The sequence below is a fragment of the Sinohyriopsis cumingii genome, chromosome 13 (assembly GCF_028554795.1).
Source record: "Sinohyriopsis cumingii isolate HCF-2022 chromosome 13, ASM2855479v2, whole genome shotgun sequence".
Classification (NCBI taxonomy): Eukaryota; Metazoa; Mollusca; class Bivalvia; order Unionida; family Unionidae; genus Sinohyriopsis; species Sinohyriopsis cumingii.
This window is the reverse complement of record NC_142973.1, coordinates 42622752-42641049: the sequence shown is the minus strand read 5'-3', so window position 1 is coordinate 42641049 and position 18298 is coordinate 42622752. Positions and strand designations below refer to the sequence as shown.

General features: G+C 35.8%; 1 protein-coding gene across 3 annotated transcripts in view; it reads right to left on the bottom strand.

Annotated features, from left to right (window-relative positions):
• Positions 1-893: 893 nt before the first annotated feature.
• Positions 894-18298, bottom strand: part of LOC149785297 (nucleosome assembly protein 1-like 1) — an 85475-nt gene continuing 68070 nt past the window's right edge. For all 3 annotated transcript variants that reach the window (XM_089979177.1, XM_089979176.1, XM_089979175.1), the window contains one exon: positions 894-4419. In XM_089979177.1, coding sequence (XP_089835303.1) covers positions 4381-4419 — 39 coding nt within the window. In that variant the 3' untranslated portion in view covers positions 894-4380. The remainder of the gene's footprint in view (positions 4420-18298) is intronic.

Here is an 18298-nt window from a genome sequence, read left to right as displayed (position 1 = left end):
CTTTTGGTTTTTACAATTTACAACTCAAGTCCAAGAAGTGAAAATGATCAACAGGAACTAGCACTTTTTCTATGTGCATATCTTTAGCAAGGTCAATCTGTATATTCTATAACCCAAATTACATCTATCATTCATACACCAAAATAAATGTAATTAAAAGTTCTTTGAAAATACCCAAGATATTTTTTTTTATATAGCAAGCATAATCAGTGATGAAACCATGGGAAATTATTTTTCTTTAAAAATCTAACCCTATGCAAAAATACGAAACTGTAGTGTGCCACCCAACTAATTCAAGACATCATTCGTAAGAAGTTCACTTGTGAAAGTCCAATAGCAGCATTTCATTCCATCTAGGACAGCAACAGTGACAAGATTTTCAAGATGGCCACTGTGTGGCCATATTGGATACCAATCAGCAGTTGATCATGTTGATGGGTCTATTAAGGAATGGCAGTAACAAGATTTTCAAGGTGACTGTTCTGGTAGCCATATTAAAATATCAGAACAGTACTTTTTTTATATATATATTTAAGACCAATTTAGACATTATAGGAAGTCTTTTAGTGAAAACCCATGTTGATACAACCATCCATTCAGGAGGAGTAGAGACAACATTTTCAGGATGGCTGCTGTAGTGGCCATATGGATATCTGAGTAGCACCAATTTTGTTGAGGACCAACAAGAACTTTGAACAAATGCACTTGTAAAGTTTAATGGCAATCCTCCAAGTAGTGTTAGGAGAACTAGCGATAACCTATGCTAACGGACTGATGTATGATGAACAGGCCATCCAATAAACTGTTCTGGTCTATGACCAGTACAATTACATGTGGGAAAGTAATTATTATACGTTACTATAAGTAAAGAGCAATATAAAAAGGAACAAAGGTTAAATTACTTTTAATTTTATTTTACACAAGGTTTTACAAATGCACCAAGATAAATCCCAGATACCCTATGCAAGAGAGACAAACCAACGATGTTTGAGATAAACTGCACGAAAAATCAAGAACATGCATATAGATCTGTCATCTTTTCAACTACTTCACTAACAATAAAATTGTACAGGTGCAAAAGTAGCTCAAGGACACTGTTGTTGCTTTTTGCTTACCCTAACGTTTGACAGGGACAAGAAAATACTATTGGATATTAGCCATTACTGAAATCTGTGGCTTACATTAATTCCAAAAGTAAATTGTCCATAAAAGGTTTTTGGTTTTAGTGTATGACTGTCCTTGCCCACCTTTCCAATGCCCAGTAAACTGAAAAGTCCAGATCTAACCTGTATGAACCAAAAATGATAATACTTGTGTAAAAATATGGCTTCCAGTCATGTACAAAACTACCAACAGTAAATGTGTAAATTTGATCAATAACATGCAGTAAGTGCTTAATGAACATGTTTCTTTTAATTATCTTATTGAGACGCTGAGAAATTATTCTCCTCCTGTGGAAATCTTGAGAGTAAAATTTATACAATATCAAAATAGTACATACTAAATTCTTTATTGCTCTTGACCCTTCATTTTTAAGCCTCCGTGTAACAAAAAATGTCTTCTGAAAAACTGGTGTATTCAGCAATACTGTTATCTTGACAGTTAGTAGGTCAACTAGGTTGTTCAATATTTACTACCACAAAAAAATAGTAAATAAATCTGCAGATGTTATTTCTCAAACCTTTCCATTATATTTATAGGATTTACTTGATTTATTGATAATATTTGACTATCTGCTATTTATAATAAAGTACATACTTTAGATTGCCTAAATTGTTCAATATATGGCACCTTATTGTGTCGGTTATTTGAGGAGGTACATAATTTTCTGAAAGTTGTTCATCTTTAGGCAAGACAGGTCTTCAAACCAGTATGGATTTTAAGCAAAACGTTACTTTAACCATGGACACAAAAATAGGGGTTTGAGACTTTACACATTTCTGAACACATTCTAATTAGTTTTTTTTTTAAAAAAAAGAGATAACAGTACAAAAGCAACTTGTTGAAAAGTTTCCCTGGTTAAAAGTCCATTCTAAATCTGATCACAGCAAATATGGAATTATGACACTGGATTTTCATATCAAAGGCAAACAGCTCACTCATGAAAATATGTCATGCAAGGCAAAACTTTAAAATGGCAACATCTAAAACCTTTTTCAGATATAAACATGAGAATATGTTGGTGCAAGAACACAGTACAAGCTTCATGTAAAATGCAAATGATGACCAATCAATACAAATTTTGTTTGCTTTAAGGAACAGTGAAAAACAAAAGTTACCAAACAGGATCATAAATGTTCTTTTCTTTAAACAAATGCATAAAGAAACACGATGGAAAAGCAGACATGGGAAATCTGTAAAGGTCAAATTTCTAAAGTGAAGAATAATACGAACCAAGACCCAGCTGTATTTTAATATCCTTAATATAGTTAAAATGTTTGAAAGAATAAAAGGAGAAAGCCCATTTAATTTCCTTTATTTGAAATACAATTAAAACCTATTTCATCCAAGCACCTTTACTCCCAGTCTAGCTGTACTGATAATCAAGGATTCTGGAGTAAAGATTTGCATTGAAAAATATCATGTATACTTGCTTGCAAGCCAAGTCCAACTGCAAACAACACATACTCTGCTCTGTCACTGCATAATGCACTGTCTGGGTCTGTGTTTATGTAAAACTTATTACTCTTAACAAACTGCATTGACCCAGATGTGCCAGCATGATATACAACACCAGATCTGTGTCTATGCAGTCTGAACATGGATTCAACTTATAAACAAGCATATACAGTTACAGAAAATCCATCTCCAGAAACTGTTTTACAGATACAAGTCACCCAATAAAAAGTCTAGTTAAAAAGGACTTCACTACAATATACAAGAATGAATTCTGACTATGAAAAATATATTCTGCCCATGGTATAAAGAATGTAATATCCACATTAGTCCTTTTGGTTAATGCTCCCGCCCATTCATTCTTCAGTGACAATTTTCACAGAGTGTGAAACAGGATTTGATTTTCCCCTCCAATGGAGCTCCATGCACTTACAGTACTAAAATGCTGAAATAAAGTACTAGAAACCCGTTTTCTGTGGAGAGTAAATGGGAATAGGAACAAAGAATACAACAAATGTAATAATACACCTCAAAGTAATTTACGATAGGTGAAACACTATACACTTCTGTTGTGATGTCATAATATTTCGAGGTAACGGAGGTCACACACGCACTTGTTTATGTGATTATATGATAAATCTACATTTCAATTTTAAGTCCAATCAGTGCATAGATATTTATGTGCAGACTGCTGGTCTCACTTCACAGGATATTTACAAACTTCAAGTTTAGACTAGTCTTCATACAGGCACTTTTAAAAAATATATTGTATAATTTTATCAAATTATTTCTCTAGGAAAACAAGACAGGTCTTTAACATAAGAAATATTCAAAATTTTATGTTACTTCCCTTTTTTATTTGATAGCTGAAGAGAACTATGCAACTTTAAGAGATTGTATACTCCTTGAATGAACACGTACATACCAGTTCCTACCACATATGCTCACTTACAAGCCGAGTCCAACTGCAAACTGCACATACCCAGATCTGAAGTTGCATAATGTTTGACAGATATAAGTCTGTGTGGTTTGTTAGGAGTAATCATATATCAAAACAAACAAAGAACTGGATCAACTTCCACATTATGCATTAGCACATCAAGTTCTACATTTGCAGCTGAAATCGACTTACAAGCACGTACATATGGTAAAATACTTTTAATGTGGCGGAATGAATTCATGGTAAATTATAATCTGTGTATGACAACAACAAAAAAAAACAAACAACAACCATGAACGTTATTAGTGGTTGCATTACAAGAAGAATTTCCCCATGCACCCACCCACAAATCTGAACGAAACAAAATATCTGTGCCAGAGAAAGCAGTATGCTCGCACAAGAAATGTGTTTAGAGCCTGAAAGAGTCAATTAATAAATCCATGGCTATGTAACACCCTTTCAAGTTATACATCTTTTCCTAGCATAAGATATTTACAGAATTTTAATGGAAATGACCTATAATAAACAAAATAACAAAATTGACAAATGCTGAGATGAACATATGTATTTCTGTTATTCTCCCCTAAATAATAATACAAAAACATCACACAGCATGGCAGAACAAAGCCGCTTGTATCCAAGATACATTTTGTGCTCCTACATTTAACCGAAATAGTACATGGACATAGATTACAACTGATGTGGCAAATAAAAATAACTCAAACAATCTGTACATCATAACTTGGCAGGAATCATCATGCAGATGTTCTTCTCTGGTGGAACTATCAGGCAGAAATTTTCATTCATATCCACATTATATCCAATCATTGTTGTTTACACTCCTGAGGTTTACCTTGATCTTTCTGCAAAAAGAAACCAAAAGAAAAAGAAATTAAAGTATTGAGAATACAGATTGCTTGACAACTTTGACAATAGACTAAACTGAATCAGCGGGATGAAGACAACAATAAGGATATTAATAATCAGTTCCCTTTTTCATAAACAAAAACCAATATCCCTCTAAAGTGTGTATGTGTGTGGTTAAACTTGTTTTAATTATATAATACCTACCTGCTGTTATTGCACTGCCTCTCTTTTCCTGGTGCTAGTCCCCTGTGAATATCCCCTCCTTCTAGTAAATGGAGATGTAGAAGGAAACAAAATTCCAAGTCGTGAGTTATCTTTGCCATTTAGAATATTATGCCCTTTTTACATCTGTGCTATTCCATGACCAACATGTTGTTCGTGGTGCAATGAAGTTATGTGTGGTCGCTGCACCCATATCAGACCTGCCAACCCATACAGGACCTTTTCAGTATGGCAGTTAATTTAAGTTCTACCATTTTTCAGTAAGGTGTAAAAAAATATCTTGCAATGCTTTATCAAGCTGGGAAAAAAGCATTTAAAAGTCCAGAAGTGGGATTGATTGATTTATTATTTTCATGGCGCACCAGCACTTTTAGGCTATTTAGCACCATACAAATGTTTATATGTATGATCATTTAAAAAAATGATAGAAGGTTTTATATTGACCAACGATATCAAAACCAAATAGTTGAAAGTAAAAAGATAAGATGGTTAAGGGCAATATATAAAGCTTCCTGATCAACGGTGAATGTAAATGGTATACAGACCCGCCAACTCTTACGATTTTGCCGTAAGTCTTACGGAAATTACCCTTAAAATCCAGACTTATTGCATACTAGCAAAAACTACTGAAAAATGATGGATGCCGAAAAATCTGGATATTTGGTTCATCTGTTTTATTTGGATCTGGGTTTCATCTTAGTATTAGTGAAATTAGGGAACCAGACTAACTTCACAGCAGAAACCCAAGATGCTTTAAAATGCACCTATTTTTTCATCATAAGCATCTGCATGATCAAACTGTAGCTTACAGAATTTTTAAAAATGGCATCCAGCAAGGGATGCAGGTTTTAAGACGAAAGGGAAAATAAGCTTATAGAAAAGTGTTAATAATCAACAAAGAAGAATAAAAAGGAGTAATCAGATTCTTGTGAATAAAAGCTAGGAAGGACACAATTATGTTTATTGGACATCACGTGCCAATTTGAGTATGTCTCATGGTGTGAGATATGATTGCCATCGTCATGTGAACTGGAAAAGAATTTCCAAGAATTATGTCAAGTTGAGAGATAGCAACAAGCCACTGAGCTGCATGAGTTCGTGCAACTGTACTAGTGGTAAATAAAGTCTACACGTGCTTTACAAATTTTTCAGTTGAATATAATGTTTACTGTTGATGCGTCAAACTTTTAATTACGTTTTCCAGCTTTACAATAGCAGTTATTGATATTTTGTTACACCTTACTGAAAACTGGTCAATCTTACGGAAAAAAATCAACTGCCTTACTGAGACGGACTCGTCAGGGTTGGCAGGTCTGGGTACATGTTGATAAAGACAGATGAAAAGTTGTTGAAAATAAGAGATGGTAAAAACATTACATAAAAATGCTCAAGGTGACGGCATACAAGTTATAGCTTAGCGTAAATATTCACTGCTTTCAGGAATTCTATAATACAAGTAACGTTTATTGTCTCAAAAAGTTCCTTCATGATCCTTCACGTGTCAGAACTCTGGTCAGAAACTGGTCCTGATCTGGCACAAACTCAGATAGTGATGAAATACAGATTCCAAGGGGATCCAAGTAAAGTCCATGTGCGAATTCCAGTCTGGTAGCAGAAGGAACTAGATTAGTTACAAATGAATTCTTCCTATGGGAACTGAGTCTGCTGCTGAATTCAGAGTCTACAGAAGAGGTAGAGATGAGTAGACAACAGAGCCTTTTTTGACAGACTTGCTATGTGACAAAGATGTGTGAAATCCTGTTTAGGTGAACCCAAACTATCTCTTGATTTGTTGGGAAATTCATCCCCAAATAAACGAAATTCTGATGGTAATGTGACTTGTGAGGTACTAAAAATCTTTCTGTTCTAACAAAACATAAAACAAATTAAATTCATCCAAGGAACTGAGTTGAAAATATTAATTACAGCACAAAAATGAACACATTTGACAGTAGATAAGCAAAATGCTACGAAGATGATGAGCATGGAGCATCCACAGACACAAAAATTACCACAAGTCCAAGGGAAATAAAGGATAATATTCTGAATGACATTAACAATTAAGGAATCCAAGTGGAATGGCTTCATTTTGTGCTGTAGTAAAAGTCAAATAGATCACGTAAGCATTCAACAATGATCATTTCAGTAAGGGGTGTCATTGTTTTGAATTTGATTCTATACACCTTTACATGGCAACTACTCACTTTTATAGATGCCAACTGGTACCTGGGTACGCAGGTACCCGCCCATTAAAAATAACCAGGGTAATAAAATGAAACAGTTACCCATAAAAAAAGAAGAGTATTCTAAGTTCAGATTGAGACACACAGTAACGATTACAGTTCAAGGCTTGTGTCATGTGTGCATTTATTCATCATCACAGGAGCTAGTACGTCTGCTTACAATTTACTTGTCATACATGTACTATATAATAATACAAGGGAGGACACTAATCTCCTTTCTCATGCAACCTATTTAAGAATCAACACTGATATTTTGATATTTAAAACAAGACCGTTCTAACTTTGTACCTGTTCATGGTTGATGCGCCATTTTTCTCGGAATTTAAACATGCTTGTTTCGAGATACTGATGACATTACCTAGGTCAGTACCTTTTGTCAACAGCGACAGTAAGTACTGATCAAGAAATATTCAATGAAATAAAATTTGAATATGTACTACAATTCAAAGAAAGCACAATATAAATGTCCAGTTTAACTAATGCCATATCTGCCTAAATTCTGCAGCCCTGGTGCGAGTATTAGTTGTTCAAGTCAAGGCCACTTGTTCACATGTTTGTTTACTGGACTCTTTTATTATTAGCTGGAAACTGGACAGAGTTTTATCATGGCAAAGGCAACAGAAAAACTTGGTTACCATAACATGCACTTTTTATACCATGTTAGAAAAAAAAAATATCAAAAATTGACAGAAATTTGTTTCACTTAATATTTAAATATAAGGAAAATATTTGTTATTTAATAATACTAAAGAAAAAAAAATCAAAAATTGACCACATGTGTAAATATGGTAATGTTTGTATTAATTTTACTTTAAACAGTTCCAAGAAAACAGACAGAAAACAGGCAGGAGTCTTGTAAAACCACTTGTCATAGATTCATTCTATTTTAATACTACATACGTAGCAGACCAGCCTAAACTGCAAATAGCGCCAGATATCATCAAAAAATGGGCTGTATCTTCACACAGGCAGGAAACAATTTAAACTTCTTGGCGGATTTGGTAGTAGAGTTTTATCAATACTGCTACATTACAATGTGAATAAAGAGCATTTTCCATTCTGAAAAAAGTTCACGCCAACTCTGTAGGAAACCCAGATACATTATCTCCGAAGTGTTAAGATGAAGAACAATGACGACTACCACAAGTACAATCCAGATGATCTGCTGAGAAAGCTAAAGAAAATACTTGTGGTACATACAAGGGGAGTATAAATGTCAACAAAACCCCCACCACCACCATTACAGTGAAAAGACTGATGTCATGAGATTAAAAAAAAGTGCATATTTCAACATTTTTAAAAAATTATATTTTCATCCATTTGCACACTAAAACTCAGGTTAATGAAATTTCTTTTGAACCAATGTTGTTTATCATGGGCGTTTACTGGCAAGTGTACTGCCTCCAATTTTATGCAAGTCCTAACAAACTGTACTTGTATTAATACTCTTGTTTTGCTACTGTATATTGTTTGATTCAATAAAAAATTTTAATTTTATTTGTATTTTCATTTTCCACAAGTTATAAGTTTTCTGCCAGTGCACGTGACCTGATAAACCCTAAGCTTGTAAAGGCAATACTCACTTTTCATTGTGACAATCCTCGATTTTTAAAGCCAAATATTTGTTGATACATGTACTTGTTAAAGGTCAAATATAATTCTACATCTTTCAGTGAATGTTTGACCGTAATCTCTTAGCTTGCAAAGGCAAAATTGTTGTTTTTCCATTTTAAACCATTTGATCAAGCCATGAGTTTGATACCTGCTCAGTGGCAACACAGGTTGGTTATCTAAACTATGACTTTGCTGCAGAACTGACATGTGTTCAATTGCAGCCTTTAACCCTTTACCTCATAGAGCATAGCGACAAAGTGCAGCTAGCTATAAATAGAAAACATGTTACCTAATCGACCGCATACGCATAGCCTGCCTGTGAACTGTTAAGCAATGTAGTGTATGTTATGTTTAACAGCAGTTTTAACATTTTACATTTTTGGTACACATCTATTATATGTGGAACAATTTAAGAGTAAAGTCCGATTGTTATAGCTGTGTAATTATTTTTCACGGAAGAATTTGTTACGTGCTTTAAAATCTGGAGAGAACTAGTTCATCGCCATGTCAGTGAGGCCGTGTGACCAACTGTAGCTGCCATTTCTCATACTAGAAATTTACAAGTTTTTCGTCTGTGTCTACATCACTAAGTCATCTGAATTTGATAATTTATAAAACTAATTGCTGCTTACATCAATATCAGAGCCTTTACCTAGGTTACTGAACCTTTCATAGTTGTGATTCTAATCGTGAAAACTTCGCAAGTACTGAATGAAATCTGCGACCGCCATTTTGGAGAGTGGAGATTACGACCCAGTTACTTTAAATAGCAGATATCGACCAGAGCATAAACAGTGACCACGTGATCAGACGTAATTGTCATTTGCATAAATGACTGTAGTATCTAATAAGGGGGTTTCCCCGAAGGTGGCGCTACAAAAACCGGCTTAAAATGGCTGATGTTTACAGCCAACGTCAAAATGCGCTTCCATGGGACTTTTGTAGAAGCGTCAAAAAGCGTTTCAATGCAACTTTTGTAGAGGTGTCCAAAGACGGTTGTATGAGGTAAAGGGTTAATAGATTTCACAAACTATGATCAAAGTGTTACCTGCAAAGCCGAGGCTCAGCCTCTACATAAGCACCCACATACGACAGTGAAGCCAAGAAAACCAAGTTGGACAATATTTACAATTACCATACGACTATTTACAAGAAATGATGATGGAGGATTTCAGAACAGCTTCAGACAATGAGGATGAATTTTTGGACTTTGTACCAGATGACATTAGATAGTTACATTTACAAGATACTATGAAACACAAAAATGTGGACTGAACTCACATTGTTTATTTGTAAGGTGTTGAATTAACATATTACAGGATATTGTAAATCAGTTTATGAACTATTGTTTATATGTGTTCTGTAACTGAATTCGTGGATTTATCATATAAATGGATTTAAAATGTCAAGCATTATGGATTGTACTGTACTGAATCAGAACAAATCATAAGTTGTCAATTTACCATATATACTCGTTTATAAGCCAAATAATTTAGGGAATTAATAAAGCCTCAAAGAAATGGGGTCGGCTTAACTGCGGGCCAAGGTCTAAGCTTGAAAATTTTAAAGCTTTTTTTCTCAGTTACAGGTATTTATTGATACTGAAGATTGCCAAAGATGAGATCACATGCTTGATGATGCCATATAGCTCATATGATATGTGCGGTCTCAAACTGAAACAAGTATTTTTTCTTCTAACTTTACAGGTAGGATAATGAATGAAAAACAGGTATTACTGTACTTGACATCTGATAAGATTTCCATCCACTAGAAAATACAGTTATACATGTATGGGCCATGGTTGTATGTGTATTTTCAAAAAGAAATGCCATATTAGTAATCTCTCATTAAGTGTTTAACACTCAACTAGACAGTGTTCATTAAACTCCATGGTACCTTACAAATGCATGCTAGCTTATTTTAGTGTTAATATGAACTTAAAAGATTTAAGAATTATAATACTGAAGTATTTACGACAGAAACATTTTGGTACTGAGAGTAAAAATACATGTAAAATAGTCTTAAAGCAACTGTAGCTAGAGGCTCCATAGGGGTTTGTTGCATGCAAGCCTAAGAAGGGTAAATAACAGACAAGTAACAATAACTCAGTCAGTGTGATTAATTGTTATATATATAATTTGAATGATTTCTTTGACAGGTGTTTTTAGAAGTCAAATGCAGCCACTGCTTATCTTCCAATTGCTGTTTAGTTTTTAGCAAAACAATGTGGTTTGTTAGCTATAGTGTTAACAATAACTACCAGTATGCTTAATCTGTGGTAAATGCCTCAGGGATAATGAGTTTATTTTGTTGCACGATATGACTTTACTAATACAGTCTGACTGCTGATTCTGATGTATTACTTAATGAAATAAGGCAGTGGTCATGGTTTCTATTCAAAGTTATAACTGTCACAGTGCTTGAACAATGCCCACACTGACAACCAATCACATTTTTGTCCACTGAATCATGCTACCAGTAGTATACAATATAAAAAAAAACACAAAAAAAAAACAACAGAACAATGATAAATAATTATCCAATACAAATTGATAACCAACCACCCATGGAAAAATTACAAAGATAAATTACAAAGATAAAGTATAAATATGACACTACCCATGCCAAAAGTTATTTCAATTTAATCTTTCCAGAAATTTGTATTTACTCAGATAAAATGATTAGTGTTGGAAGTAAAAGAAAGCGTTCTGCTTATGATGCAGCATTCAAACCTATTGAATATGAAGAAGCAAATAACTACTGTGCTGCAGCACGTGAATTTTGTGTGAACAAGAAGCAAGTGTGAGGAATGGCAGAAAAGCAAAGCAGCATTAGAAGAAATGATATGCAAATGATGAAAGAAATACAAGCTGGAAGATTCAAAATTTGTTGCATCTGCCAATTAGTGTCCTCGTTATATGAACTGGCATGGTTTCTGCCTCAGGCAGAGAACAAAGATAGCACAAAAGCTACCAAAAGACCTGGAAGTCAGAATGAATCATTTTGTAAGTTCATCCGTATTCGCTAGCCAAGGTTCCAATAAACCTTTCAACACCTTGGAATACTGAGCAGATATTTATGTGCTTTGGGTCTGTGAATTTCATTGGATGCAGCAGCAAACCACCGCATCCAATCAAAATTAATTTTAAATTGGAACACTGTTCCTACGTAACTGAGACAAGAGAACACAACTTGAATGGACTGATTAATAACCACTTTTCCAGTGCCAGTCTGTGTTTGCACGAATACCTTTCACTCAAATAGACCTGTAATGGCTTCCCTCTGGTACACTGTAATACTTCTGATGTTAAACTACAAAGTATCTTTGTTAGGTCAATTGCCACCACCGCTTTTGGCTTATGTACAATGCATCACGCTATTGGTTAGTTTGCATTACATACTACGGAAGACAACGAAATCTAATAGATGTCACCAAGACAAACCACCAATACAGCTGTTTGGTCAGCCAAGGTGTAGATATGGTTATCGGAGCCTTGGCTAGCAAAGATGATGTTCATCATCCAATGCAGAAAGGAGTGCTCATTCTAACAATCACAAATCAGAAATATGGATGACACGCCTATGACCTTGCCTAACAACAAAACAGTCAATGCTGTTGGTGAGAAAACTATTCTGATAAAGATGACTGGCGAAGAAAAAACACATTTCACGGTTGCTTTGGCCTGTTTAGCTGATGGTTCAAAGCTGCCTCCAGTCATCATTTTTAAAAACAAGACCCTGCAGGCAAAAAAAAATTTCCTGCTGGTGTTGTCCTTCATGCACATGAAAACGCATGGATCGAAGAAAGCGAAAAGTCTGAAAGGCTGGAGAAAGTCTGGAACAAGAGACCTGGTGCACTTCTTCAGAAACTCCAATGCTTGCCTGAGACGTGTTTCAAGCACAGAAGAAAGATGAGGTCAAACAGGCCGCAAAGAAAATTAAAACTAGATTGGCTGTGATACCAGGAGGTATAACATCAGTTTTACAACCTACTGATGTCTGCCTAAACAAGCAGTTTCAAGACTGGTTATGAAAGACGTGGTCCAAATGGATTTGTTCAGGCACAGTGAAGCTGACAAAAGACGGGAATTTCACGAGGCCAGAAATCGACTTGGTCACCATATGGGTCAGACGCATGGGACTCAATTCCACTTGAAATCATCTTGAAAGTGCTGTATCAGCAATGCCATGGATGAACTGAGAATGATACCATATTTGAATCAGACAATGGCAAAGAGAAGGCAGAATTACATACTATCGTATAACCATGATGACAATGACATCTACAATGACAGTATGCCCATAACAGAAGCCGAGTTTCATGAACTGTCTGGCTTTTCAGATAACAAGCCAGATTTTTAAGGATTCTAAGTGATATAATTTTTATAATTCAGGCGATGGCAGTACCAAGGAAGGTTGGTTTTTTTGTGTGTGTGTGTAAAAGAACAGTCGTCATTCCCACTGAACCGGAAACATCCCTCCAAAATAGATAGGGCATGTAATTCACTTCTTACCTGTGCTGAAGCTACAGCCTCAGCAAGAAAAACTAGAGTCCCACATTGGGACCGATGCTCTCTACTAGGCAAATATAATTTCCAGAAATTCGAAATGAGATCATTCCTTCTTTTAAACTAGAGTGTTGAAACCTTCTCCAATATTCTTCAGTGAGAGCAAGATTTTCAAATGTGCTGCATTGGAAGAAAAATCAGTTGACAGATTGGCATCATTTCCTTTCAGGATTAAGAAAACACCTGAAATCTTTTGGTGAAAACCCCATCTGACTATGACCAATCATTCAAGGGCAGTAGTGACAGCAAGATTTTCACGACAGCCATAATGGATGTACGACTAACATGATTTTCAGAATCAGATCAGTGCATCATAAGTATATGGATGAAAAAAAAAACACAATGATACATACATTTGGGATGAGTAGAGACAATATTTTCATGATTGCCATTTTAAATAATAATTGGTTGCTCAAATGATTGGTTATCCCGGTAAATTATTATTCTACCCAAAGATGACTTTTGTTTTTGCCAAATAATTCAAACAGAAAAATGGTATTCAAATACTTGTTTACAGTGTTTGGCAGCATTTTGTTAAAAGGAACATGGTAAAATGTAAATCACACAATGCTGAACCAATTAGGGTACAAGTGAATAGCTAAAAACCTGCCAAAACACCTGAAAATTCAAACTCAAACTCACAAGGTAAGCATAATGTCAAAATTCTGAATAGTCGCAATGCTCACAACAATGCCATTTCTTTTCAATACACTCTTAAAAAGATGTGATATAATATGGTTATATGTGGCATAGAATAGAGATCATATCAAGCCAACATAACAATTACCTATTATTCAACCAGAGCTTTAAAAAATTTGCTAAATGTCATCAGACATTTGTTCTGTTAGGAGCATAGTCATAGTCAATCATGCAAACCATTACCAATTCCCACCCACCCCCATAATCTTACCTCGGAAAGATGACTCCAACATGGTTCCACACAGGGACTTTTATTCATTGTGCAGGTACAGAATTACCAACATGCTTAAATCTGATACTATTTGTTACCCATGAGTAATGAGGATGAAAATCTCGTATTAATAATATGTATATGGACCAGTTAAGAGTTTGATCTAACAATAAAGCTTTCTAAGCTGTTTTTGCCAAGCACACATAAAAAACTATAGTTAACAGCAAATATTCCAATCTGTGAAGGCATCATTTAAATTTTTCTTTCCAATGCAACTTTAAAATGAATTAACCGTTTGTTGGGACTTTTTACCCAAAGAAACTGACTTGCTTACTCTCAGACCTGGCCAAGGCTAGGATAACATTCCCAGGTACCTGGCACCGACAGATTTTAGATTATGCTGTTTATAGAAGCCACCATACCATTTCACACCCATTGCAATGTACATCTGACAAAGATCATGTCAATACCTATGTACTGATTATAGCTCAAACACTTATTCAGTCTGAATATGAATTTCTTACGGCTTGGTAGAAATTTCCAGTGTCCAATATAGGTATTATTGATTCGGTCAATAAGCTAGTCCTGTCAGCCTTGTCTGGCATACTAGTACGACAGAGTCCAGAGACCAGCAATCAATATATCAAAACTTAATTACATTAAATTGGCCACATGCCCTGGTGATTCTGTGAATAAATCACTTTTGAGAAATTCATTAGATAGTCCCCAGAAAAAAATAAGGAATTGATATACTACCCATTAGAGTCCATCTTCAGCACTGAAGAAACATAAATGTTCATACCGAATTTGAAGATAAACAAGGAAAGTAGCAAATGCATTCGATTATTCATTTGAGTCCTCAAAAAATTGAGTCCAGACCTCTATAATGTAATATAAATAAGTTTGGATGACTTAGTTTGCAGTGTTTGTGATGCAGCTTGACTGGGAGCGAGATGTCAATACCAAAGGTGACCAAGAAAAGAGGAAGAATTTGATACCTTTTTTTTTTAAAAACATCGATGAATATTAAACTCCAATTCAAACAGATTGAACAAATATTCAAACAGGAAATTTGGTATTCGTTTTAGTTCTACTCATGGCCTTGTAGCCAGGTGTCCTTAAAGAACATGGACTTGGAACCATCACATGAAACAAAATATGTTCTTTTCTATGGGTTGAAAAAAGCACACACCCTGCTTCTTTTACAAATAGACAGCAATATGCTTTCAGGAGTCGAATTTAGCATAAATTTCTTCGTAGGGAAAGAACTAGACGATTGAGAAATTTACAAGTCCTGTAGAATCTTCACTAGTTCTTGCCACATCATGACTGGTGAATATGTGAGTAGAATAGCCATTTTTACTGAAATTATGAAACCTACTAGACAGATAGAGAATTTACTAGCCTTGGGCTAGTGGACTTCTTAGTCCCCCTTATAACACCATTCCTCCTGGAGCAGGAAAGTGGCCTATAAAGATTTGGGGGAGGGGGGGCTTTTAAGACAGGGATCACACAAATGTGAGGACTAAGTACATATAAATTATGACTGCCATAGCTAATTGTTATCTTAATATTTTCAATTAAAAATCACAAGAATATTATCAGGTTATGGACTTAATGTGATAAAGCTAATATTAAATTCTGAAGGGAAACAAACTAGACTAGTCATCAATCATGGTAATCTGGGCACAAAATCTGGTTGTATATTTCTATGCATGTCAAATTTCTCAGCAGTGATCAAAGGATACTCCCTGCTTTCATGTAGTTGAATTGCTTTCACTGTAAGTGAAAAGGTCTGACACAATGGGTAAATTTGACAGATTTTGCACGTTAGAGGTGGAGTCCTCAAGGGGTACTTTTTAAGACAAATTCGTTGGTGCCATGGGATTCTGGTCGTATAAAGCAGGTGGCTATTGGTATGGCCCTGGATTTCATAAAATATTTTTGATTCTAGTACTATTACTGTATGAATAATAACTGAGTTGCATCCTTGTACATGTTAACTTCCAATTGCTGACTACATATGGTTTAAACTGGTAAAAACAAAACAAAGAAAACTTATGGCAACATTTACAAACAGTTATTGGATAGATTAAGTGTGTATAGGAATTATTTGAATGTTCATCATATATTTACAAGTGAATAAAAGATCAAACCAAATTTTACTTTTGATTTCAACTGTAATCTATTGTAAGAAGGTTAATATAAAGAGCAGGTCTTTCAATTTCAATACAAATCATTGTTACAATATAATTTTAAGATTAAATTTCAAATTTCTCCTATTGTCGAACATTCCTAAAAACATCACTATACTGACCTAACTTGAATAAATGGTGATAGAATGAACGAGATGAAATGGTTGCAGAAGCTAATTTCCCGGTGGGTAAAATTATCCATGTAATGTGTATCTGCAAGTATTGCACTGTCTGTCACATCTTTTCCTGGTGCAAGTTTCCAGTCCAAATGATAGGGGTGGGGGAGATCAACCACCACCATCCTCTCCAGATCCAACCAACCAAACACCATGGTCCCAGTCCAATATCTTAGACCACTTACAACAATTGGAATATTGCCCTCCTCTAACTTAGAATGAAGCTAAAAGGACATCAAATCTGGGAGGGAAGAGTAAATTGGGCAGTAATAGTACGTTAAGTATTGCATTACTAAATTAAACAGCCTGGTGCAACACAGGCAGCCTCAGATAAGAGAATATATCATTGCTATCATTAGCACACTGCTGCAGATGGGAGAATGGCTTAACTTGCCGAACTGATACATCTGGACCAAAAGCATACATGCTCTGATGTGATGCTGACTGAAGGTAAAATTACAAGTGAAAATGGATTTCATTACATCATCTGAAGAGTAATTCAAAACAAAACAAGATGCACCAAACCACAGATCTCTGATTTTAATGAAAGATCTCTCTTTCAGTTAGAACTGATAAGCTCTTTAAATATTCTGCAGAATCCACCTTGAAATGGCAACAGCTGAAATATCAGGGTTAATTTGGGGGGGGGGGGGGGGGCAGTAACAACGCTTTCATATAAAAAAATTAAGATTGAAAGGTACAGATTTAAATGGGTAATGAAAACCATCTAGATCATCTTCAACCCAGATAAGACTGAGACAAGTCCACGGTGGGGAACTTATCGGCCAAGCAAAGTGACCCTGTAACTGGAGCCTGAAACCTGGGACTAAGCATAAATTAGAGAGAAAACCACACCTTCTGCTGTCTGGACCCCTCTGATCTCAGGAATACTTCCAAGTCAGCTCCCTCCACACTATTGAGTATGGAAGCATTTACAGATCCATAATATAGGTTTAGAATGTGTCCACTGAACCTCTACAAATTGGAGAGGATCTTGACATCCAATGATCCAAAGATGTTCAGATACAGATTTTGAATGTGATGGTAATTTACCACCTCATCAAAAGTCAACACCTCCATCACCTGACCAGTAGGTAAAGATGAAGATGGAGACCCCAAATGATGAGAAGGTACTGATATGAGATTCTTCTTGAAACTTGTACATGTCCATTTTGTCATCACAATCTTGTTAAAGCATGGCTATTCTGTGTCATCTCCCTAAACGGAGATGGTGAATTTATGACTGGAGATTTATTGTCCCAGCTCTGCTCACAGGGAGAGGGACTAACATGATGATCCTCGTTCCCTGGAGAAACAGATCAATGCTTTCCTCTCGACACTGTAAACAGCATATGGCTGTCCCCCTCTCCTCAATAACAAGGCCAGAGGGGGTGGGGATGATCTATGGCATTATGGTGTGTGTGTGTGTGATGTCTGCAGTGTGGCAGTTGAATAGTGATGTCTAGCACTGGGGCATCATGCCACAGACATGTATCATGATGTCCCACCTAGTCACATTATCCTGACACCAGGCCGACCAGTGCCAACACTAACCTCATAATGCTGAGCACCAAGAGAGGCAGCTGTTAGTACCATTTTATAAGTCTTTGGTACGACTTGGCCAGGGATGGAACCCAGGACCTCCTGCATCCGAGGTGGATGCTCTAACCACTAGGCCACCAGATCAGTCAGGTATCATGGTAGGAAAGGAGTCTGCAGGCTATGTTGGACTGAACATCATCATGAAGTGATGGGAATCCACTTAAGCCCCTCCCCCTAGATAGGTTGTTAAAACTGGGAGCACTGTCCCAATATTGAACATGGAGAGGATGGGAGTTAATTAACCAATCCCTTTACCTAAACTGGTAGTCAAAACCCAAAGCCTGGTTGTGATAGAGGTGCTCAGTGCTCAATGCCCAGTGAGCAAATTAAAAACAGCAGAATGGC